Source organism: Strix aluco, chromosome 4, assembly GCF_031877795.1.
Source record: "Strix aluco isolate bStrAlu1 chromosome 4, bStrAlu1.hap1, whole genome shotgun sequence".
Lineage (NCBI taxonomy): Eukaryota > Metazoa > Chordata > Aves > Strigiformes > Strigidae > Strix > Strix aluco.
The window spans coordinates 80,220,636-80,245,319 of NC_133934.1; the positions used below are offsets into that span (position 1 = coordinate 80,220,636).

The 24,684-nt window shown below is 41.8% G+C and overlaps 1 protein-coding gene across 3 annotated transcripts in view; it reads left to right on the forward strand.

Annotated features, from left to right (window-relative positions):
• Positions 1-24,684, forward strand: part of SMAD1 (SMAD family member 1) — a 48,438-nt gene that overhangs the window by 13,078 nt on the left and 10,676 nt on the right. For 2 of the 3 annotated variants that reach the window (XM_074823749.1, XM_074823752.1), the window contains exons 2-3: positions 9,014-9,637; positions 22,744-23,001. In XM_074823749.1, the coding sequence (XP_074679850.1) occupies positions 9,238-9,637; positions 22,744-23,001 (658 nt within the window). In that variant the 5' untranslated portion in view covers positions 9,014-9,237. Of the gene's footprint in view, positions 1-7,250; positions 7,375-9,013; positions 9,638-22,743; positions 23,002-24,684 lie in introns of those variants that run through there. The other variant, XM_074823750.1, reaches the window with a different exon arrangement.

Here is a 24,684-nt window from a genome sequence, read left to right on the forward strand (position 1 = left end):
CGTGTTTGCTGGTGTATTTTAAATGCAAACCCAAAGTTTCCTTGACCTGATCTCAGGAGGATCCCTATAAATTTGGATTTATCTGTAAATTGTAATCTTTAAAGAGTCTTATTTTTTTGCATGTAAGCGGAAGGGGCATTTCTAAACACTGTGACCTTGGCTCCTTCCATTTGTAAAGGGTCTGGTGAGTTCATGTGGCTTGACAAATACCAAGATACTGCCAGGGAGGATCTTCTGCAATGTGGTAGCTCAGCTGCTGCTCCCTGTCCTGGGGACCAGGAGCAAACTGGGTTTCGTGTCATCTGAAGTCCAGTTCTGGTTTTCAGAAGGCCACTAATGGCATGCCATAATTAAGCAGTGTTTCATTAGAGGGTAGATATCTGGCAAATCTTGATGTTTGTTTCTGGGTTGTATAAACTTGGCTTGCAAATCTGTATCATCTTTAAACACTTTCTCTGTCCAGAATGGTAGTTGTGAATTGCAGGACACTTCACAAAATTTAGCGCAGATCTTTCACTCTGCCTCTTGACATTTTAAAGACACGATGAAGATACAGTGTTTTAAAGGTTATTTAAAGGCAAAAACCACCACCTTAGTTCTTGCAAATAAGGCAAAAAAGAGGAAAGCTAGAGGAATCCTTTTAAAAAAGTAAAGCGTGCATCTCATGAAGTACATTGAAATGTCTTCAATATTGGCAGACTGAAGAGACTATTCTTATTTCAAGTGTATAAATGGTGGATGGGGGACTAATCGGTGAAAAGATTTATTTATTTTAACGTTGTTCCTTTTTTTGGTTTAATTTTAATCAGTTTATTCTGCTTTCCTGAGGGTTGACCTAATAATGCTTTTATTAGTGACTAAGTAATTTTTCTTTCTCAGTTTTTGTTGTCTCTTGCTTTGGTGAAACATTCTGCTTTAAAGCTGGGGATCTTGAGCTGTAATTTAACATCTTTACTTAATCTCTGATAAATGAGGTCTGGGTCACAATCTTTAGAAGTGGTTTAATGCAGCTGATGTAACTGTATTGGTGCATGCTCTTGGTAAAATGAATCATTTGTAGGAGCAGTGGCTCGCATAAGCTGAGCATAACTGGAGTGCATTTGGTGGGGTTCCCTCCTGAAAAATACCCCATTGTAGCACGACTCTGGCTGGGGCTGACAAACCCCTTTTTAAATCCATGCAGTCTGTGCTAGGCCGTGCCTTTCTGTCAAGACAAAACACATCTTGCGTTTTATGAGCTTTACTCAAAAATGTTGGTGCCTGAGTGGCAATGGGGATTTTTCTTTTCCTTTTTAAAGGTTTTTCTTTATTCTGCAAATGTATGATCTAACTACTTTAAAAAAAGAGAAAAATCCCTGAAAGTGACATGTCAGTAAATTTTCCCCATCTCACCTGTGAAGGAAGTTCCTCCTGCCCTGTGCTGATGAATTGGAGGGAAATGCTTTTTTCAGCTGATAAAAAGAAATAAAATTCCATGCCCTTCCCAAAGGAGGAATTCAACAATCGGACAAGTGGTGTGGGACCATGTGTTGGTTTGTAAAAGGATATAGTTTGTAAAGATGTTTCCTTTGATGCCTGTGATGAATATGGATGTGTTTCCGTTGGAGAGGGTTTTGATTAAATTATGCAATTAGAGCTGACCAGACAGATCTAAATATAGGAAGAGGTTTCAGTTATCCTGCCTTTGTGTGTATTAACACACCCACACAGATGTGTGTTTGTTATTGTTGTAAACAACACCTGTTTTCTAAAGACAGTTCAAAAAGTCAGGAAAGGGAATGGTCTTTGTGGAAAAAGGGAGTTATACAGGAGTTTTATGATGAAAGGGAAACACCACCCCACCCCCACCCCCCCCGTTTTCCCCAGCTTTTTGACCTTTCAGAAAATGACTTCCAACTTAATTTAATAGCTAGACTAGTCATGGCATCATTGTGGATATCCCGTGTTCACAAAGCCTTAGCCAGTGCTCCAAATTGGTCTGTAGGTTGTTCTTCACTTCTCAGGATTTGGCCTGTGTCATCTAACAATGCTGACTGAGCTCCTTGCCCGCTCCTGTACTCCGGAGTGCTCCTAGTGCCTGGTGGGATGACATGTGGAGTTTAAATGCCCCACAGCGCAAGTGAAGTGGATAAACCTGCCCCAAAGATGCACAATGAAATGCCCACTGTGACGGCTCATAATTCATTCTGTCTCTTGACAACTCTCTGGATAATTTTTTCTCTTGAACGTGTTGTCTTAATTTGAAGATTTCTTTAAGAGGCCTCCAGCTTGGGGAGAGAGAGTGTGAAAAATGAAGTCGCCTCCTTCATAGCATTTAGGAAGAAAGAAGATCTCATGAACACCATTCTGGCAAATTTTGTGGTTCACAGCACTGTATTCATCTTATAGGTTATTTTAGTGAAGTTCATAGTTTTGTAATCCCATCTGCGCCAGAGTTTTGACTGAATCATCAAATTACAGTTCCTTCCTGACTTCACTTAAAATATTAAGTTGTGGTTTTAGAGATATTCTTTGACAACGCATCCGATTCAGTCCCAACTGCTTGCTGACACCAGAAGGGATTTGTGTACACTTGGGTGTACGTTTTGATGTGTCCTACTTGTACTAGCCCCAGTGTGTACCAGGCTTATCCAGTTTCCTGACCAAACTTGGTATTAGTTTTTTCTGTAGTCTTGGCAAGTCAAATCGGCATGGTGAGGAGACCAGCAGACATTAAAGGAAGAGCTGGCAGAGACTTCGGAGAGTCTCAAGGGCATCTGAATGCAGGAATGAGTAAAATTCGACAATGCAAGCTAGAAATCTGCCATTGTTTCTCAACTCTGGTGAAAACTGCAGGATTTGAATGTGTTAGTGTTTTGTGTAAAAAGGGAGGAGCTGTGCTTTAATGAAGGTGTGGGTAAGGCTCTTGCAAGATGTGGTGTTCAAATTTGTTTTCAGGATTACAGTGTTTAATATGTCAAAACAGTTGCAAAGGCATTGGGAAGAAGTGTTCTTAATCAGAAAAAGGGCAAATTTAATTGTTGATGCATCTCTGTTTAAACTGGGGAAGCCACTTTGCTGTGTTCTGTTCTCACAATTATGTATTTGCTTACAAAGACTTTTATGCTGTTTCAGTTGGATTATAACACAGGATTCAGTTTCTAATGTATATGGAAACTGGGTAGTTTCTCTGGAGAAGCGACCGTGAATTTACCGTAAGTCTTTCAAATCTAGTAACTTCAATTTGAGAAGGCAAAGTACAAATCCAGAAAACTTGTAAGAATTTGCTATTGTTTTACTCTTGTAATCATGATAATCGAGACTTCAAGGGCAAGGGTCAGTGCCTTGTCTGCCAGAAGCTGAGTGGGTAGGCGAGTGGAGGAAAAGCTGCGGTTCGTTGTAGAAACTGGCTGGACACTCTGTACTTGGTTTGAACTGTGGTGAACACTGGGAAGGAGCTGGCAGTTATTGATAGTATAAGGTCATTTCTTCATGCTCTGGAGTGACTGAGCAGTGGGGGGTTTGTTGTTTGGGTCACTGTTGCCCTCCTCTCCATTGGTAAAGCCTCATTTTGAGCGAGTGGTGAATCTGCTCTTTGGTGCTCAGGACACACTTGGAACTCATTTGATTTGGCTTATCAAATAAGTTAGAAGTTGTGCAAGTCCTTCCTCTAAAGGCAGATATTACTGCCCTGCTGAGAACAGCTAGATATTTCTTACAATAAACTGTACGGGCTGCTGTTAACAGTTAGCTGGGGTGCAGGCAGTGCCTGCTCTTTATGTGACACTCTTGCTCTCCTACCGCCTGCTGAACTAAAGGGTGCACGTAGGTATCTAAAAGGATTTTCTCTGTGGGCTGAACAGTGATATATGGGAGGTTTTCTTGGAAGGGCAACCCCTCAGCCAAATGGCGTGAGCAGTGGGCCTAGAGGAGGTTTCACAGACTGGGTGTTTGGGTTTGTCTCTTGGGATCCAAGGCAGAGGCTGCTTCGTGGAACAGGCTGGAAATATCCTCCCTGTCCTTGCTGGGCCTAGGTAAGGGAGTCTAATGCAGTGTCAGGAAAAGACACCTACTCCTGTTAAGTATGTTGAAGTATTTTCAACACCAGTGTGCTCCTCTTTTCGCAAACGATATGATACATATCAGAACTTAATACAGGATTGCCTATTTAAGTGTTTTCTTGAATTCTTTCTACCATGCCCAGACACATAAAAGAGTTAATTGTTTTTTCTTCTTTCTCCTTGTTCTTTTCAGAAATAAAAGGGAAGCCAAGTCAGGTTCTGTATGAACCCTCTAATGAGTTCTACAGCACTCTGAAATGAAACTTGCTTTCTTTTTGCATGTGTATTGTAATGCCACTGAGGCTTCTACCAGGTTTCTGTGCATTTTTCCAAGATGAGCAAGATCTGATCTTCTACCATAAGAAGATGCAAAGAAAGAACTCTTTGATTAAAACCAGAGTAATTCAGCAGAAGATTCTGGACTTTTTGTTTTACAAGTCACATTGCTTGAAGAAAGAAATTGAAACTTTTTGCTGCTTGCTGTGAGAAGAGGGAGCCAGAGGAAGTTAGTGCACAATCTGTTGTAACACATTCTAGCATTACAGCTGCTTAGACTGCACACTTTATAGTAATACATGGAAACAGTTCTTGCAGGAGTAAAGTGACAGCTCCCTGGCTTCTGTGCCAAAATCCATTTTGGTTTTTGTTTTTTGGTTTTTTTAAAAAAAAGGTTTAAATATTGTACTGAGTATGTGAGTTGCTGAAAAAATGTGTCTTTCAGAGAAGGAAAATTACCAAATATTTTTAAAGAAGCGAATTAAAATATCTCTGCTTGTTGTTTCTTTATATTGTCAATAAGTAATGGACACTGGGAGAAGGTACGTTGAATAAAATAAGATAAATTGAATTTTTAAAATGTAGTCAAAGACTGGATGGTTTTCTCCATTAACAATTATGTAGATTCTCTTTACTGTGATTCCTGCCCATTTTTATGTCTAACTATACTGAGCATATATTAAAAATATTTAATAGGATCCTTTTTCCCTGCATCACTGAGCCTGTAATACAAATAATGAAATTAGTAGAATAGTTAGAGCTGCTTCTTGTTTGCCTGAAACTTGGGCTAGGAGTTGTTTCACTTCTCCCTCCCCCGGGAGAGGATCATCTAATTGTCCTAACCCTTTCTCCACCCACCAAAAACAGTCATTTATGCAAAGTGGGATAGTTTCCTATGGGATCTCCTGTGGGAATTTGAAAACAGTCTCACTGAATATTTTACTGTCTGCTTCGTGTTGCTGACAGAGTAACTATCTCTTCTTTGAGGGCTAGAAAAATAGAACTTCACTCTTAGGCATTTTGCCTAAATAATGTTTGTTTAAATACAAGGCTGGCTAAACAGCTATATATACAATGCTCACTTTTTTAATAGGCTTCTCACAAGCTGCGTGCAGGTTAGTGTGTTAGTCCAGAGATTACACAAAAGACAGCAGCAGTGAAGGAAGGCAAATATAAATAGCAGCACTGGGATTTAAAAGAAGTTTCTTGATTCCAACTCGTCCATTAGCAGACAGAACGCATAATGAAGAGTGCACGAGTTTTGCTGTGTAAAAAGTGACTGATAAGTGGGTAACAACTCAATATCCTTTAAACTGATTCCAGGCTGCCTTTTGGAGAGTGTCCTGTTGTTTGGCCTAGGTTTCTGTTTCACCCGTACCTGGTGGATAAACGTACCCTTCAAGGGCTGGTGGTCACTCAGCTATTGGAAATAATACCTCCTGCTTTCCCAGAAGGACATGTGTATTTGGGGAAGAAAGGTGCGGACTGTGTCATCTGCTGACTCATGGTTTAATCTTTATTTTGCACTTCCAGCTGATAAGACCACTTTGTGCGAAAGTAATACAGGAAATGATGCACTGCAAAAACCAAGAGTGGCAGAAAGGGAAACGGAATGTACTGGCAAGGGCTCAGCGCTGCGGACGCATTCTCTGCTTCTTGGAAGCGAAAAACTCCACCTACGCTGCCCTCTTTTTTTGTTTGTTTTTTTAAGCTTAATACTGGTATTGGAGCTTAGTGTGAGTAGTATACAGCAGCCTGTGGGTTTTGTCCCCCTTTATCTTGTGGCTTGTTCAGGATTTGGAGTGTGCTTAGGCTTTGTTCGGGCAGGCAGGACTTCAGCAGGAGTCCCTGGGCTGGAGACTGGTGTTTGGCTAGGTCCTGCTGAGCTGCATTATTTCAGAGCATATCTACAAGTGCTGCACCTAAAGCTATTCCTCCTGCTCCCAGCGCATTTCTTGCTGCAGTTGTTGCTACAGGGATGCCAGCTGTTAAGATAATACCTTTGATTGTAATGGTGAAATATGTTTTGGAGTGTATGGTTGTGGGAGTGGGACTTGTGTGCTGAAGGATCTGATCCAAAAACTTCAGAAAATCTGTTCCTGTGGTCTAACTGCTTGGGGCTGCATATGATGTTGTCTTAGACTTTGCAGAGCTTGTATACTAGCTCATGTTAGGGTTGTATTTTCAGGCACTGGTATAAACATACGGTCTTAGTAGAAGGGACTTTTTTCTTTTCCAAGCAAGTAGGTTGGCCACTTATTTTTAAAGTAGCTTGGTGGAAATGGGTCAGGCCTAGATAGAACCATGTCTACATTCATTATCAATGTTGAAAGAAGTTTGGATCGAGATTTAGACTTTGTACTTTCTTTTTTATTAGAATGTAACTCAGGTCTTTTGATTATTTTTTGTTTAATTTGAAGGAATGTGAAGTAGAAAGCTTGACTTGATTACTTGGTGATATACCAATGGAACTTGTAACTTTTGTGTGTGGAACTTGTATCTTTTGAAAGATACAGAAAAAAGATATTTCGAATACTGGTTGAGATACAGACTGTATAAGAGAATAACTCTGTTACAAACGTATTTGAAGCATATGTACTGGGGTTCTGGTTATACGGTTCTTAAATTAGCACAGCATTTTAACAAAGCACTTTACAGTGCGTGTAAGGATAGAGTACACCCGGGGTACAGTCAGTGACAGTAATGGAGTTTCAGTTCATTTTACAGTATAGCACATGCCCAGGTAACAAAATAAATTCTCAAATTTGCCCCAGGTTCATGCAAATCTTCCATTGCATTGACTTTATTTCAAATACAATTCCTAGCATAAAAGGAATGGGAAGTACAAAGTACAGGTAGACATGGTCTGTGTCTTAGTCCATAATCATTGTTCACATAAATATAGTTTATGCATTCAGACTAATAAAACTGAACCTTTGCAATTAGATAATTGTTTTAGTGACAAATTAATTGGAATCAAGTGGATGGTTTTCAGCTTAAAGTGCTTCAAGTATAGTGGTATGCTACAAAACCATTACAATGCATGATAGTCAAGAGGGTAAGTGTGGCATAACACTTAAAATTTTAAGATCTGCACTCTTTTCTTAGTATAGCTATGAAATTCTGTCTGACGTGGGTGTGCTGACACCTATTCTGTGTGTGTATACGTTGCTGGTTGGTTGGGGTTTTTTTGTGTCTTTTTGATGGCAGCAAAAACATTCATATCCTTTTCCCCTTCCCCCTTCCTCTGCAACCTGTTGGTATCCAGTCCAGGATACATTTCCTGTCTGTCTTCATGCTCTGTTTGAAAATCAGTGGTTTAGTGCTCTTTGTCTCATTTTCCCCTCCCTGCCAGTGCAGGGTCTCTCCTACTTCCCCTATAAAGCCTTTTGTCTGCTCCCAGCCCAGGCAAGTACGAAATTTACTGCTCACAGCAGGGGCTTCTTCATAGGTGGAGTTCCTCCCCCGCTCCACCCAGCGCTTCATCCCTGTTCCATGTCTCCAAACTCGAGGACCACTGTGCTGTCTAAAATCCTCTTATCAGGACTTCCTCCTTCTTCCCACTCCTTGATGTGTCCTTGATACATCAGGCAGGCATTGCAGCGGGAAGGGTCAGGATGTAATTGGTGAAGTAAGTTCATGGTATCTTTCCCTCACAGTCTGTTTATGAGCTATGAGGGCTTTTTGGTGGGGTGGGGAGATGGAGTTTTCATTCTTACGTAAGATGAGTGAGAGCAAGGATCTCTCTAGTTTCCTTTCTAATTTTTTCTGTTTGTTCCTCAAAGTAAGTTGGAAGTGAATCTGAACTGTTTTTGTTTCAGATCATGGTATGCACAAGTCTAGTGCAGTGATTTTTTGAGCTGCATCACTGGCAGTTTGGTGAGGTCTGGGTAGCACAATGCTGTTGCAGCATATTGCTTCCAGCTGCTCTCTAAAATAAACTTTAAAAAAAGTGCTAGTGATCTTGCACTGGTTCCTTGGGATGTTTTGCTGGTTAAGGTTGCAACAGCTGATAGGCAGAGGGGAGCGTCCTTCACCCTTAACAGTGAAAGATGAAATTTGAAGGACTGTTTTAGGCTAGATTTAATGTGAACTACATTTCTCATGTAGGACCCTTGCCCTTTTGTGGAGTATATGTGTGGGAATACAGCCATATCTTCCTGTGTTTCGGCTTTTTCTATTGAGCTTCTCATGGAATGAACCGAGGGTGTGCTTGGGCATCGAGCACAAGTATTGTTTGAAGCTGGCAAATGCAGTTGCTGTCCCCCTTGTTGCGTGGCACAAAAATCACTGAGGCCACACAGCAAATTGGATGAGGGAACTGAGCTGATGGGGAATTGTCCCACCACCTACCTCTAGCCCTTGCCTTCTCCTACTGCTAAACCCCCACACCCCAACCTCTTTTGGTTTTGTTTATGCTGTGTCATTTTCCAGGGTGATCACCTCATTTATTCAGGGCTGTTTTGGGGAGAGGGATATACGGGGTTCAGCAGCAGGCTCTGCTGCTTAAAAGTCTTAATCATATATGCCTTAAGTCCAGTTCTGGAGGCTGTCAGCACTTTGTTGTTTTTTCTTGTTGGTTGTTTTTTGGTCACACCACTCTTGCAGGTTGGGGGAGGATGTTTTTAACTGCTGTATGTTAATTTAAAAAATAATTTTTTTCTCCCTCCCCCCCCCCCCCCCATATTCTCCTGCAGGTTCTCAGCCGGAAGAGTTTAGAATAATGAGAAGGTCGTGTCTGTCAAGGGGGGATGTCAGCGCTGCCTTCCTGGGACTGGAGGACTGAAAAGAAAAAAGGATCAGAATTATTTGATACAGGCTGCTTTTGACTACTGACACAATCTGCTGTACCCTGGTGGTGGTGGAAGAACAGGACAGTCTCTCCTGCTCGGTTCTGTGGTATCACCGCAGTGGGGTCACCATGAATGTGACAAGTTTATTCTCCTTCACCAGCCCAGCAGTGAAGAGGCTGTTGGGATGGAAGCAGGGCGATGAAGAAGAAAAATGGGCAGAGAAAGCTGTTGATGCATTAGTGAAAAAACTGAAGAAGAAAAAAGGTGCTATGGAGGAGCTGGAAAAAGCCTTAAGCTGTCCTGGTCAGCCCAGCAACTGTGTCACAATTCCTCGTTCCTTGGACGGCAGACTTCAGGTGTCACACCGGAAAGGGCTTCCGCATGTCATTTACTGTAGAGTGTGGCGCTGGCCGGACCTGCAGAGCCATCACGAACTGAAACCACTGGAATGCTGCGAGTTTCCCTTTGGTTCAAAACAGAAGGAGGTTTGCATCAATCCCTACCACTACAAGCGGGTAGAGAGTCCTGGTAGGTTTTTCCTTGTTTGTACCTTTACACCTTATCTGAACAATGCAAAGTATGGCAATTAATCATGTGACTCATCAGCTTAAATAAGCAATAGTGGTTGTTTGCAAATGTCAGACTCTTCCTCTGCTATTTATCTGGATGTAAGCATTAATTAGCAGTTCTCCCTTTCACATGGCAAATGCTTCACTTGTGTAAATGCTTTATCACTATGCAGAGGCATAGTCTTAGTATATGCCTCGAGCTGCTGGGCCTGGTATCACCTGGTTTTGTTAGTGACCACTATCCCTCAATTAATTTGGTTTTTACTGAATTGGGCAGATTAGTGAATCTGTACAAAACGTTGCAAGCTAACATAAAGGATTATTGTAGTCTGTGCATGAAAACCGTTCTGACATACTGTGGTAGTGGTATTCTTATTATTTCTGAATTATTATCTCCCTTGTATCATGTTTGTTTCTTCATCCCCCAGAAGATAATACTGTCTTTCGGGTCTGCCACAATTTTGGCCTTTTGAAAAGACTGTGATTTTAGACAGCAGACTATAATCCCCTCAATTTAAAACTTTGATAGCAATGTTTGGTTGCATGTGAAGTTTTACTGTTGGCTGTTCTGTAAGCACGGTTTGCTTACCTGCTACCCACTTCCCCACTTCTTTTTTAAGGTGCAACCCATTCTCTCTGTCTCCTCTTCAAAGGCCAAACCTCTTTTTGATAAATCTGTGCTTAATTTTACTTATGCAAGTTTATTATCAGGGAATACTTCTAGGGACTAAGATGAAATGTACTTGGTCAGATCTACACTAGTCTCCAGCTGCTTGTGAGGTGGTACAGCGAGATCTGCAGAAATGCACTGCAGGCATGGGTGGACTTCCCTGGTTTAAATTTGGGAAGTTCAGTTGTGTTAGGCATTTCATAAACTGTGAAGGTGTCTCTGCAGAGTGGCATGGACACCTTAAGAACCAAGTGAAAATAAGATTGTTGCAAGATTGTTTTTCTATGGATGGAAATTGCAACACATGGTGCATATCTAGATGTTAAATATTTCCCTTTGGTGTGTTAGTATTAACTTGGAAATCATGTGAATGGCAGAGGAAATACCCATAATGTATGTAGTTATGCAGCAGAAGCTTGAACAAAGGAACTCTGCACTGGAAGAATAGTTCTTAAGAAAAAGAAAAAAATTAACATTTATTCGTTAATTTTAAACAATTCCTTCTTAAGCAGAAGCAGGATAGTAAAATAGTTATGTCCTTGTACTGCTAGCTGTCTGCACTAGTTGCTTGCATTCAGTATTCCAAAATACTGAAAATTCGGATTCCTGAAAGTTGTCTATTTCCATCAGATTGAGCAACAGCTGGGCTCATACTGTTTCTGTAATGTCAAATGGCATGTTCTAACTCATTTTGCTTTAATCTTGGAAACAATTACTGAGTTTGGACCATTTATACCATATTTAAAAATAGGTATTTGAAAATGTCATGTCACTTCAATGAGAACTGCAAGATAAAAATCAAATAAAACTTTCAAAAGGTGTCTAACTAAAGTGTACCTTTTTGCTGAGTGCTACAAAGTAGTTTAAGTGGTTGGAAGCCTGGGGTTTGGGTGTTAAGTCAACTTACGAATTCTGTATTTGAGAAACAGAGCAAAAAGTTATTACCTAAGCCTGAATTCTGGATTGCTCTTTAATTGTTTTTGGATGAGATAAAAATCTCTACGTTCATGTAGCTACAGAATTTTTGCTGGAAAAAGAATCCAAAACAGTAACTTGATTAAGTTGGAGATGGTGGAAATAAAATGCTTCCCTTTTTGTCCAGAGTGTACCCTTCTTCAGGGAAAACTAGATATTCTTGGACAGTTGCCTAATGGGCAACTGGGCAGTTTTCTTGTAAGCGTTAGGGCTGTAGTCAGTTTGGCAGAGCAGGCAGGAGTATTCAGTCTTTCACAAGCTCGATGTGCTGCTCTAACAACCTTAGATATTCTGGAGGTAGCTGCTGACCAGGAGGTAGCGTTCACTTCTGCTGAGGTGCTCTGTTAAATCAGGGTCTGGAGGTACAATGTTAGATGCAAGCTGAAATTACATCTTGAACTTGTAACAGCTTGCCAAAGTGCGAGAGTGGGGTTTGAAGCCCACTTTGCTTTTACTGAGGTGTCTGGCTGGGTATGTAAAGGAGGAGGGGTCTATATTTAGTCAGCCACAGATTTTTGACACACATTGTTTTGAGGAATACTGCATGGAGATGAGTGGTAGAACATGGCTTTTGGAAACAGGTGGTAGCTGAACTCCCGTTTGTCTTGGAGAGCTGTGCTTCATAACTTATGACTTCTTTTTTTCCTGTCCTTCCTTGTTCTTGCTGTCCTCCAAGCATCATCTTTATCTTCATTTCCTGACAGTCACTCCCAAATTCTGCGAACCATTTTTTCCTATTTTTGCCAGGACATTAAAACACCATTATTGCTGCATAAGTGCTTACGCTTTGAGATTAATGGGTAGTGGGAATTCATGCATGAGTCACTGTTTCCAACAGTCTACGGACTCGAGCAGATATCCAGGTTTGTGTTTCCAAGGCATCACAGCCAGGAGGGTTAGAAATGTACTTTCTCTTGACAAAACAAAATTGGAAGCTCAGATTGTGTACGATGTAGTTTATGTGTGCAAGATACATCGTGAAATTCTGGCTCTGCTTGATAGCATGGTCTATATTTAACTGCTCTGTGCAGATCCAGTTTCTGGAGAGCTCAAGCATTCGGTTCATGCATGGGGTGGCATCTGTACGTTCACTCTTCTGCTGGTTCTCCTCTGATTTGTTTCAGTGTTTGTAAGTTTTGAGGAACAGATTATGTATTTGAGGATTTACCACTAAAATCAGGTAATGCTCTTTGTTGGGAAGTTAATGCTGTGGATGCATCTTAGTTTTCATGGTGCCAGAGGGATGTGTGGATTTTCTACCTTGATACCTTGTTCCATCCTTGCTGTTTACCTTGAGAAGAGAAGCTTGGGAAACGTGAGAATTGGCAAGCTGTGGTGTGTCTGCCAGGTACAAAGCTACACCTGAATCCAAACGAGATTTTTCTGTTAGCCAGGCTAGACAAGAGCTGGTTGTAAACAATTGAGAGGAGGTGGAAAACTTATCAGCAGTGTCAAACAGGGAGCCTCCCAGGCGCACCTGAGTGCGGGCTGTGCTGCTGCCCCTGAGCAAGGAGGGCAATGTGGCATCGGACAGGCACATGGGTGTAACGTGGTGGTACCATATTCGTGCCTAACCTGACCGAGAGGCTCTGCGCAGGCACCGGTGCCTATCTGATCCTGCGGGGAGTCGATCAAGAAAACGGAACAGACAGAAAGCGGCTTTTTGGCACAGTTAGCTTGGCAAGCTCGGTGCCCTCAGCTTGCTTGCTGCTGAGTCAGGTGGGGGCAAGGCACCATGAGGGCACAGGGTGGAGGTGAGGAGGGGTGGCCTTCCTGTGACGACGGGATGCTCAGTCAGCCTGGTAACAGCCAGCTTCCCCCCAGGCGATGGAGACCTGATCAGTGGTGAGGTGTATAAACAGCTCCTGCTCGCTGTGTTGTGCCAGCACAGCTGTTTGCGTGGCCTCGTGCTGAACCAGATCGCAGTCACTTTTTCCCTTCCCTGCTGTGTTATCTTCCAGGCTGATCAGAGCAGCGCTGTGGCTCGTGGCGTGGCTGTGGGAACATCTGTACCAACACAGCCCTACAGATGACATATGGGAAGGAGTGGAGGTGGTGGGAAATGAGAGAAAGTATAGGCTGTTTTGTTGCTGGGGTTGGGAATACAATCTTGTACTCAACCGCCAGGAAGAAATATCTCCTTAAAACGTGTTACAGTAGCTCACTGCTGCTGTTTTGTACATCTGTTGTGTGCAGAATTATTTCTGGTGCAGGGTAGTTAGTGGCTGTCAAATTTCTCCCTTGGCAAGGCAAAGCAAAGCTTTTAATTAAGGAGGGCAGGGTCTGAACTTGATGCCTTTTAAAAACTGGCATGCTCAGCTGAATTGGTGTGCTCACTTGGCTGAATCTGCTTCTTCTCCTCAGTTTTATTTTTTGGTTTAGAGATACCTGGAAATCAGGCTCATACCTGACTTGAGACTATCCTTAAGTATGATCAAGACTTGAGAAATAATTAGATGTAGAGCATATGTAGAGGCTCTGAGGAAAAAGTCACATACAACCTCTCAGGTTTTGCTGGAGAATGTGTGAAATGACATTTTGAAGTCCTTCCAGAGATACTGCTTTCCCTTCTTTTATTCCTTTGGTTTCTGTGAAGCTACAGCCTCTGTTGCTTGCCTCTGTCCTCAGTTATGTCAGGGGGCTCAGGTGAATGATGTTCTCCAGAATTTAGGGGGGAAAAAATTTTTTTTTCTTATTTATTTAAGCCTGGATCCCATTTGCTCTAACAGCAAAACAAAAGGAATGGGATAGAGAGCAGGGAGGATAAAGAGGTGCTTAAATTGATGCTGCTATTAAAAAAAAATAATAAATCACACCTCTAATGTGGCTTTAGGGAAGGAGCTTCAGTTCTGTTGCCTTAGCTAAAGGAAAGGAAGGAAGATGAAGAAACTGAGTATTTAATTTTCTCATAGTACTAGTGAACACTAGCTTTCAGTTCCATCTGATGCAGAATTGTGTTAGTTTGCCTCTGCTAAGCGTCCTTGCTCATCAGCTTGCTAGGTTAAAGAGGATTGAGCTTCTAATATGTTACAAAGAAGGCAAAAGAGGAATTAACTTCTCTTTTATGCTTCATGTGTGGAAATAGTGGTTGAAAGTGCAGTGTTTATGTAAATGGCCACCCCTTGCCCTTCAACTGAATGCCATCTCTTGAGAGTGTCCAGAATCTGATGATACCTCCTCAGGGATCAGGCTCAGGAGAAACCTACTGTTCATTGATCTCAGTGAGCTTTTAAACCTACCTTGGGAAATGCAGTTGTGAACTTTTCGATATTTGTTTCTGGAGGTGCTTACTGATGCTCTGCTTTGCTTGAAGCGTGCAATGCCAGGAGGTACTAAAACTGGTCAGTCCAGAATCAGACAATCCATCCACTGAAATATTCTACTTGTGTGGATCAGCCCATTAGCACAGCCACTTGGAAACAGAAAATAACTACACTGGTTCAGGTTTTTTGCAGTTACCAATAAAGCATACATAAAAAAGGCTGGATGATTTTCCTCTATGAAGCTTCTCTTCTTTGGAGAGCTGGCTGCAGTCTGCTCTACATCAAGGGGCTTTATGAAGCTGATGGTGCCAATCTTCCACCCAAATCAGGGGATGAGCAGCAGTTGCTTTTTTGTGATGCAGACAAGTATACTGTTAGAATGGTTGAATTTTCAATTCTACCTAAAGACTGTGATGTTCCTTCCCATTGTAACCATGAATTCAAAGTGGATGTCTGCTTCAGCAAGCTTGTTTTTGGCAAGAAACATTTTACCTAAAAGTATAGCTGCTTTTTGCCACAAGTACAGGCGAGGTCCCCAGGCTCTGAGGAGAGCACTAGGTGTGTCATGCTGTTTTTGCTCCCGGCGTGGACTCCTTACCTATGACTTTAACATGATTGTTTTCATATTTGTCTTTGATCTCTTCTGCTGTTTGGTCTAAGTGAGTCTCCATAAGGCTGCACACCTACTGCAGGCATCAGGGATGCAGAAAGAAGGTTGAAATGGTGGAAGTCCTGGATAAGGCAGGTTTAGACTCTCACAGTCCTGAAGTAAATGCTTCTTGAATGCTCCCCTGTACAGCTCTGCAACTCTGGTCCTCAGTGAAAGAAAAATATGTCATGTTTAAAGGAGCTTTTGAATGCCGTTTGCAATCACACGGATGATTGGTTGTGTATATTGGTCTGGTCATACTTGTGAGCTCTCTCTTTCTAGGTACTTTACAGAAAAATTAAATGGGTCAGTCATCCCCATCTCATCCCCCTGTACTCAACTGGCCTAGGATCACTACATATAAAATTAATATTCCCAAAGTGTTTCTAGACAGGGTAGATTGAGAAGAGGGTCTTTAAAAACCTGTCACAGCATACTCCCCCTGCACTTCAAACCTGACACAGCCTGTTGCAGCAGGTCCCCTGTCAGATTGCTAATGCTGCTTTCAGCAAGTGACAGGGTTCAAATGCAGCTCCTGGGACTGTCGAATTGGCAGGTGTGTGAGTCTGTCCACATCAAATTTGGAGCCAGGAGAGAGAAGTTGGGAGTAAGCTGCAAGTCCCTTTGGGACCGCAAGCTTGCCTGGCTGGGCTTTTTGAGGTCCTGGCGCTTGGTTGGTGGCTCCCAGCCCACAGCACCTGGGAGAAGGGGGGTTGGGGCAAGAGCCTCCGCGATGTTTCCGGCCAGATGGAAGAGCTTTGATGGCCCAGGCTGTAGGGAGCCCAGCAGAGCAGCTGCTGGCCCGACTCCCACAGCACCAGGCCTGGCAGAGGATAACAGGGGAGAGGGGCCAGCGGGTTGAAGGCGAAAGGGAAGCTGTTCCAGGGGACGTAAGGGAGGGGAAAACCAGTGTGTCCCTTCAGAGTTAATATGTAGAACCAAATTAGAAAAAAATCCTTGTTCCCGCCTGATTTCCATAGCAGGATTTCTGCACCTCTGCAGGCTGGGGCTGAGGGAGGGTGGTGTTGCTGAGGAGTTTTGCCATGTCACTTGTGTAATGCTGCTGTTGGGTGTAACTTTAAAAATAGCATGCTACAACAGGTGGGCACAATTATGGGATGGTTCCCCAAAATAGCAAGCAACTGTCAGTTTGCTTGGCAAGTTAGTATAAAACTTTCTTCTTTTCAGTTTTGCAGAATTTGATTCTAAAATTCCCCACCAGAACTGACCTGGGGGAGAGGAACTGAAATAGGGAGGCAGAAAGGAGGGAATGGTCTAATGGCAGGGTTTTCCTTGTCTAACCTCACCACGTGTCAGAAAAACAAACTGCAATAAAGGGATATAAGTTGTCAAGAAGGATATGTTGGTGTCCTTTTTTTTTTTCTTTCTTTCTTTAAAATTAACCAGATTCAGATGTTTCATCTGACTTAAAAGACCAGACTTCCAAGTTTTCACCTACTCAGTAGGATGGTGACTGCGGCTTTCATACAGGTAATTTGAACTCTGGTCTGTGTAAATGTCTGAGTTAATATACGCTATCACACTGTAACTTCCTCCCATATCAGGACTGTTTCTCCCCCCAAATCCGCTTACAAGAGCTCCTTCACTAATGTGCATACAATTAGTACTAAAATCTGAAATTGGCCTTGACAAATGTCAGTTTAATCAAAATGTTAGCTTATCAGAGCATCCGCAAATAAAATCTAATGTTAGCTGAATATTGTAATGCAGGAAATGTACTAATATTACTTGCCAAATGCATTTAGACCAGATGTCTGATGTAAAGTAAAGCCAGTAAAGCAAGTCTTCAGTTGTAACTATGTAAAATGACAAATCAACCTGTGGTGTCTACTGAAACTGCAAAATAAAATTAAGAGTTAAGAAAACAAGACAGCTCTTGGATTTCTCCTGGAATAGAAAGTCCGGCATGTTTGTCCATCTGTCCCCCAAAACAGGCTGCTGAATAGCTATTATTGAGCCTTTTCACTTGTAATTACTAGAACACAGGTTTGGGGCAGAAGTCTAAAAGGCTGGTGTCTCTGCTTTTGAGAAGACAGTAAAGCAAAGCTGTGCTACCACAGCCAATAGCACAGTCTTGCTTAAGCCAGGTGCTATTGGAACAACATAAAGTAGCTAGATCCTCAGAGGTTGCTTTTGCCACAACATTTATTAATTTTTTGTTTACAAGCAAGATCTTGGCAAGACCTTTCAGTCAGCATGCTTCCCTGACTCTCTAATGCTACAGCTGGCAAGCAAAGCTAAGCACGTTCAGCTGAGCGTGCATTGGTACCTGCTCTGTTCCCACCGTGGGACTGGGCTGCTCACCAGGATGCCACAGCCAGCTTCAGCTGCCATGGCCTCAAAGGCAGGAAATTAAGCTAGGAGTCTGTAGGAGAGTTGAAATTTGTTAGTTTAACACTGCTGCTGTGTTTTGGGGTTTTTTGTTGTTGGGTGGTTTGCTTTTTTTCTTTCTTCTTCTCCTAACTCTTTGTTGTTCTTACAACTTCATCTTTGCAGGATTTTCTATCTAGAGCGTGGAGTACAAGCCACAAGTTCCTCTGCCCCCACCCCCCCACCCCATTTTGATACCCATTTCCAGATAGCATGAACTGCTGCGTGAGGATTTCCCTCCTTCCCAACCCACAGTTCTATTTTTCTAGTAAAACATAAGTGGCTTTGCATATATTCATATGAAAATACAGCTATATGATGCTTGGAAATTAAAGTGCACTGTCTAATGATAGTGCCTTCAGGTCTTCATTAGGGCTGAGAGCCATGTTGTGGTATAAGCCTGTACAAACCCTTCTACAGAGCATATGTCGACCAAGTCATGATTTTTAAGAGCACAAAGTGCAGCAGCAATTGCGCTTTTTTTTTTTTTTAATTTTATAAAGCTCACAGAAGAAGTAGAATCTACTTTGTCAGGAAAGATGATCAAAGTCTGCTTTCTTATATGTGGCCCCTTATTGTAATTCATTACTTGGTCTTTCAATTTTCAGACATGGAAAGGAAGATACGTACCCAAATCTTCATGTAACTTGCAAAAACAATGAGCTCTTGAGGGAAACTAGCTGTCATCTGAGCTTGTGTAAGATAACCAAAACCCATCTGGACGAAAATATGCTACTCTGAAAGTACAGCAGGTCCTTTGGCTTGGGTTAGAGGGGTTTTTTTATAGAGAAACTTTAAAAAACAAAAGAAGTTGTAGTCATAAATTGGGAGACTTTCTATGTTTGCTAAAATCATTATCTTCGGAAGGTGAAAATAAACAGAAAAAGAAAACCAAGAAAATCTTTACTCTAGGACAGCACACCTGTTAGTTTTCCAAAGAAGAGGATGGCATGCTGGAGATGCAAAGAGTAGAGATCAGTAGCACTCTTCAAAGGCAACCGTTACATTTTCATAAAAGCATTTCTTTCTTGGTGTGGTTAGTTGGAACATTTGTCTGAACAGCCAGCTTGTCTTTGGTCTATCTTCTATATTTTTGGTATTCTTGGCTCTTAAATGAAATAGCCCTTTGGGTGAAATTGCCCTGTAGCTGTAATTTCTTTAATACAGCTCCACTTGTTTGGTGCAGGTATACTCTGGGTATTATTTGCATGGTAAAAATAAGCTACCCGATTCCCAGGCTGTCTTGACAGGTAGTGTATCTCTTCTGAGCCACAGTTCCACAAACATACCAGCTTGGCTTCTAGGTGGTTTGTCTTCCTCTTCAACCATTACTAGTAGCATTACTGCTAGTAGTCATGTATTAACTCTCAACTCCAGGTCCACATAGACACAAAATCTTGGAGCAAAATTTAGCCGTGGTATAGCCCGTAAAACCTTTTAATCTGGTGTTTGAGAAAGTACAGAAATCAAGCTGTCGGATGACTTGTGGTTCTACTCCATTAACTGGTTTTAACCATTTTAATGAGGTTGAATTTGCAAATCTGTTGCAGTAGCTTTTTAAAACAACAGTGTATTTAATAGTATGTTTCCTTTAAATATATGCAGCCCATGATAATTTAAAAAAAAAAATCTTATTTTTTTGTATCTGTGTTCCCTTCTGCTGAAGAAGGTAAAGAGGAAGGGAGAAATTCTGGCTGCAAATGGTTAGAGCAGTGACCTGCAGAGATCCTCACGGCAAAGATGTGTGCTGCTTCATTATTTTATAGCAACAGGTGTGCTGGCTTAGCACAGAATAACTCTCATGCTTTCTTCCCTTCAATTATAGCTGGCAGCTGCAACAGAGATCAGCCTCCTCCCCTGCTGTACAGAGCCTCAGTAATTTGTTATTCCATATGGTTGAGGTCTGCAACCTGACCAGAAGCTCAGCACCTTACACAGGGGCGAGGGGAGCAAGAAGGGTATGCATCCCCCTTTACATTTTGAACTCCTGGCATCCTTCCATACTTGCAAAGGGCCCAGTCCCTGCTCACATCTTCACTCCTGAGTGAATAGCATTCAGATTAACTCCTCTGTGACTCCGGTAGGAGCGGCTAGCCTGCAAAAAGCCCATGAGCTGCAGAGAGATCAGGTTATGGCAGTGAGTGACTGTCTTGGAGTTGGACTAATTGGAGCTCTCTAGTCCCTGTCCCACCTAACGTGGCCTTTCAGGGCTTTTCCTCCTCATTTAAGGTTGTATGCATGCAGGGAGGATGTGAATTAGGGGCAGCACTCAAAGGAAATTCTGCAATGATACTTTTGATATATAGTTGTGCTGTATCAATATCAGTTGAATTCTTTTCCCCCCTTCCCCCTTTTCTATGTGTATTTTGAAGAAGTTGGCATTTCATCATTTGAGGTTGAAGTAGTTGGACAAAATGTCTAGGTTTGCATGAGGGGGAGCTGGGAAGAAGAGACTTGTTCTTATTTCAGGTCCTTCTAAACTTCACCAGTGGTTCTGCCCAACAAGAGAAAACATGCGTCTATACCTTGGGAAAATCTGGCACTACTTTATTTTGATTACAGAAAACATACAGAAAATATCCTGTTCTTCTGCTATTTTAAAATGCTATAAATCGTGTGGCTTCCTGTGATGTCATGTGTGTCATTGTTTAATGCGAGGTAGGGGTTGGGAAAGGTGGGTGATGTACTTTCTGCACAACTTAACTTCAGGAAAGTTAATGGTTTGACCTTCATCCATAGGAAAGGAAGAGATAGGAAAGCTGTGTTTTTAATGCTTGGAAAAGTAAGGAAGAATCATAAAGACAGGAAAGGGAAAATACTTTTTAACACATGATCTCATTGTTACTTTTTTTCACTGGTAATTTATTAGCCCAGCAAATGTTGGCTATGACAATTAAATAGTGCTTGACCTCACTACAAAAGGACTGCTAGATTTAACAGAACAAGCTTAATTCTCAGAGATCTTAATATTCTGAGAGATTGGAGTTGATATTTGCCGTGTTGTGAACGAGGGGATTTGTGATGTCCACCTGAATGTTGAGTAACTTTTTTTTTAATGACTTTTTCCAGTGATGTGTGAGAATGGTTGCGTTAGAGGCAAGGGACAGTCTGCACAGTCAAGGGAGATGCAGCTTCCCCGGGGGTGTTTGGCAATTGAGAACTTCTGTAGAATGGCAGATGAATGTGTTTTGTTTCAGAAAATGCCATAATTAGGAACTTTGTATATTTATTGTAAAGTGGAGTTGGTTAAAATTTTCACATCTTTAATCTACTTAGAGGTGACATTTGCCTCATCTCAAATATTTGAGATCTGTTGGAATCTCAGTGAGGCCACTCTAAGAAAGTGAAATGTCATTAAATCTTTAAAACCTGCTTCTGACTCTGACAGGCAGCCTCAATTTCAGTAGTGAGGGTTTTTTTTTTTTTCAGTGTATGGTCAATGAAGATTTCTGGGATCAAATGTATCATGCATTAATGCCACTAGCGGGCAAAAAATCTGGTGGCTTAATTTCTTTCTTAGGCACGTGCAAAAAGAAAAAGAGCAAGGGAAACCTGCTGCTACTTTTTTTGTTGGTGTGGGGTTTTTTCGTGGTTTTTTTTTTTTAATTATTATTTAATCTGTCGCTTGCTTTAGGAATGGAGAGTGAGTTTTGTGTGTGGCATCCTTTTATATCCATTTTAAACACCTAGACCTCAGGCCTGGTCTATGCGTCGAGCAGTGTCCTGGTACTCTTGGACTTGAGGATGCTCACATAAGTATCTGAATGCTTTTGTGTAAGGAGAGTGCTGGAAGAGTAAAGATGCCCCAGTGTCTTGGAAGAACCTGTTTGTCTTGGCAAGATGATGTTTGGGTTTTTTTTGCAATTAGTTTGTAATTCAGCCTTTTAGTGAAGCAGCTGTCTGCAAAACACCTTTCTGAATCTGAGTGATAGTTATGTCTGCATAGGCTTGTTTTGTATACGTGCTCCTGTTCCTCTTCTGTGTGCCCACCTGCTGCTGGGGACAGGGCAGGAGTCTCGGGGAGAGGGAATGGTAGTCTGGCTTGCTTTCACTGTTTTTTGTGTTTTTTCTGCACCCTCACTTGAAGGCAGACTATCCTGGGGGGTTTCTTCTAGTCCTGCTGGAGCTGGAAAATGGAGGTGCTGAAGGGAGGCAGATGCGGAAAGGAATAACTTTTTCATTTCACTTCCACTATTTTGTTCACGGATCTCCCTCTCCCCTTCCCCTCATCGCCCAAAAATCTCAATCTATAACAAGACTAGCTTTTAATCTTTTGAGTGGCTTGGGTGTTGCTGTGAGGCATTCAAAGATAGAAGCTGAGGCACTGGAAAAAGAGCTGATTCTTTTATCTTAGTGTATCTGGTATCGTGTTCATATTCCCAGTTAAAAAGAGACCTTTGTTTCCCTGCTGGTGAGGAAGCTTTGGGAGTGTGGTGAGACTAGTAGTTTCTGATGTGTGTTTCTCTGATCCCATAGTAGCCTATAGTTGAAGCTCAATTGCTGCTCAGTTGGTTGTTTTGAACTACATAATTTCGTTTAAATTGCACATTTTGTAAACTGACTTGAAGAGTTAATAACTGTTTTAATACTAACTTGTAAGAACATAGTCCAGGTTAAAAATAAAATTACAGCTGTTGGAACCAGGCTGAGTTCAAGGCCTATTAGTATTGTCTTCAGAAAAAATATCTGTCCTTATTAGCAAGGTTTTGGGTTACAGGCCATTACATGATTAGCAGGATCACAAGTGCAGCAAAATGAACTGCATGTCAGCATTGTAACACGCTTACTTCCCAGCATTTCTTTGTGCGAATAAAAATAAAATGCAGAACTGCGGTTTGTTCTTGGCTTTTCTTCACTGGCCCTCTGTGAAAACAAGCTCCCATCTGGCAAACCAGGTAGCTAGCATGATCACTATGAATTCAAGCTATGCAGTAACCGGATATAAGGAAAAGAGTTCTTGCTTAGACATGCGCTCCTAGATTTGACTACCTTGTTTTTAAGACAGATGGGAATGTGCCCTAGGGGAGGAACAATGTGGAGTGTTTTTTTCCCTGTATAGCCTAGTCCTTCAGAACTGAGTCTAACACTGTGGCTTTTCTCTTTTTCTCCCTTTCCAGTCCTTCCTCCGGTGCTGGTTCCAAGGCACAGCGAGTACAATCCCCAGCACAGCCTCTTGGCCCAGTTCCGCAACCTGGGACAAAACGAGCCCCACATGCCACACAATGCTACTTTCCCAGACTCTTTTCAGCAACCCAATAGTCACCCGTTTCCTCACTCACCCAACAGCAGCTATCCAAACTCGCCTGGAAGCAGCAGTAGCACCTACCCGCATTCTCCAGCCAGCTCAGACCCGGGAAGTCCTTTCCAGATGCCAGGTACGGTCAACTTCGATTTCCCTTCAGAAGGGAGAAGGTAGTTGCACATCACTGGTATCATGATTTTTTTGCTTAATAACACCAAATTATCAGCCAACATTTGTGTTCAATAGCAGCTGAGAGATGTAAGGTAATAAAGACTGTGTAATCACTTCATCTAGTAATGATATTGAGTGGCTTAATATTGTGCCTCTTTCAAACACAAAACGTTACAGTAAAACTCTTCTGGGGCAGGGGGAGGGATTCAAAATGTTAAATTGGTCCCCAAAACAGTTTAGCCTAGAAAGCATAGTGTTTAATGCACAAGAAGTGTAATGCTACAGACCATCCTTGCTTAGGAAAGAGATCATCATAAATGTAGCACAAGGTTTTAGTTCTGAAAAAGAAGGATGTTTCTCAAGGGGATCATGCTATTGCTACTTGATAGAATTTTTTCACATAATGATGTAATTTCAAGGAACAAATTACTTCAACTGAAAAACAGTTCCTTAAGGCCCTGAACAGAAATCTTCAGGCAGGTTTTACTTCCTAAAGTCAAAGAAGTAACAGCCTTTCTTTGTTGACTGATGTCCATAGAAAAATCTGTCTGTCTTTGGTCTTTATATGCAGATGGATAAAAATACTGCAGAAGCAGTCTGTGACAGATTTGATCTAAATTCTAGGATTCCATACAAATGCTTACTCATGTTCTGTTTTCATGTTTTCTTCAGGGGCTGAGGGAGGGCGTGTGTAAACAAAGTGGCAGACTTGTGAAAATCTGTTTTCTATTACATGAAATAAACATCCATAGATTTCTGCTGCTGATAGTTGTTTCTCTAAAATGTTTCTCTTGTGAGTGAAGACTACTGAATTTGCAGGGGCAGGAGGGAAGGAAAGAGAGTTTGTATTGGCTTTTCTAAACAGTGTGAAAACTTGCCACAAAACCAGTTCTTTCCTTCCTTTTTCTTTTTTTTTTTTTTTAAATAGGATTGGTGTGGTTGGGGCTCTTCCAGCAGAGATAAAGGCTTCTCTAACAAGGTCTTCCTGAACACTGACTTGTGGAAGTTCACTTGATCTTTTGAGGGTCTGTTCTGTCCACATGCCTGTAAAGACAAGTCAGTGAAGAAATTCAATTAGAGGAGAGGTCAAGATACTGATGTCCTTGATGCTTAGCTCTGGACAGTTGTCCGTCTTGCCCTAATGGGGGAAGAAGCTGACTTTTGGAAAAAAAAAAAAAAAAAAAAAAGGCAGCAAGGCAGCTATTCAGAGATCTTGAAAACTTTCTGGATACTGGCTAATTTGTTGCTTGTGACCCTACAACCTTGTTTCCCTATCTGTGCATCGCTAACATAATGTTTGCACACACACGAACATTTAAGGCTTAGTAAAACGCAAGGCTTTAACTCTGTTAAGCTTTTAATACAGTCCTGTTGTCATCTGTCTTTCTCTGCTGCTCTCTTGTCCAACTGAGGGTATCCAAGTGAGGGAATTAGCAAGGTACCTGCCAGCATTATATGTAAAGCTCTCAACAGAGTATCTCCTAAACAATAAGCAGTTAATAGATTTCATTAATATATGGGTTTTCTTAAAAAAAAAAAAACAACCAGACAAACAAAAAACTCCACCACGAAAACCCCAAAACTTCCAAAGCAGTGGTATGATTCACCTGCCTTTGGTTGATGCTTATTTGGTTTTCAGGGTTTT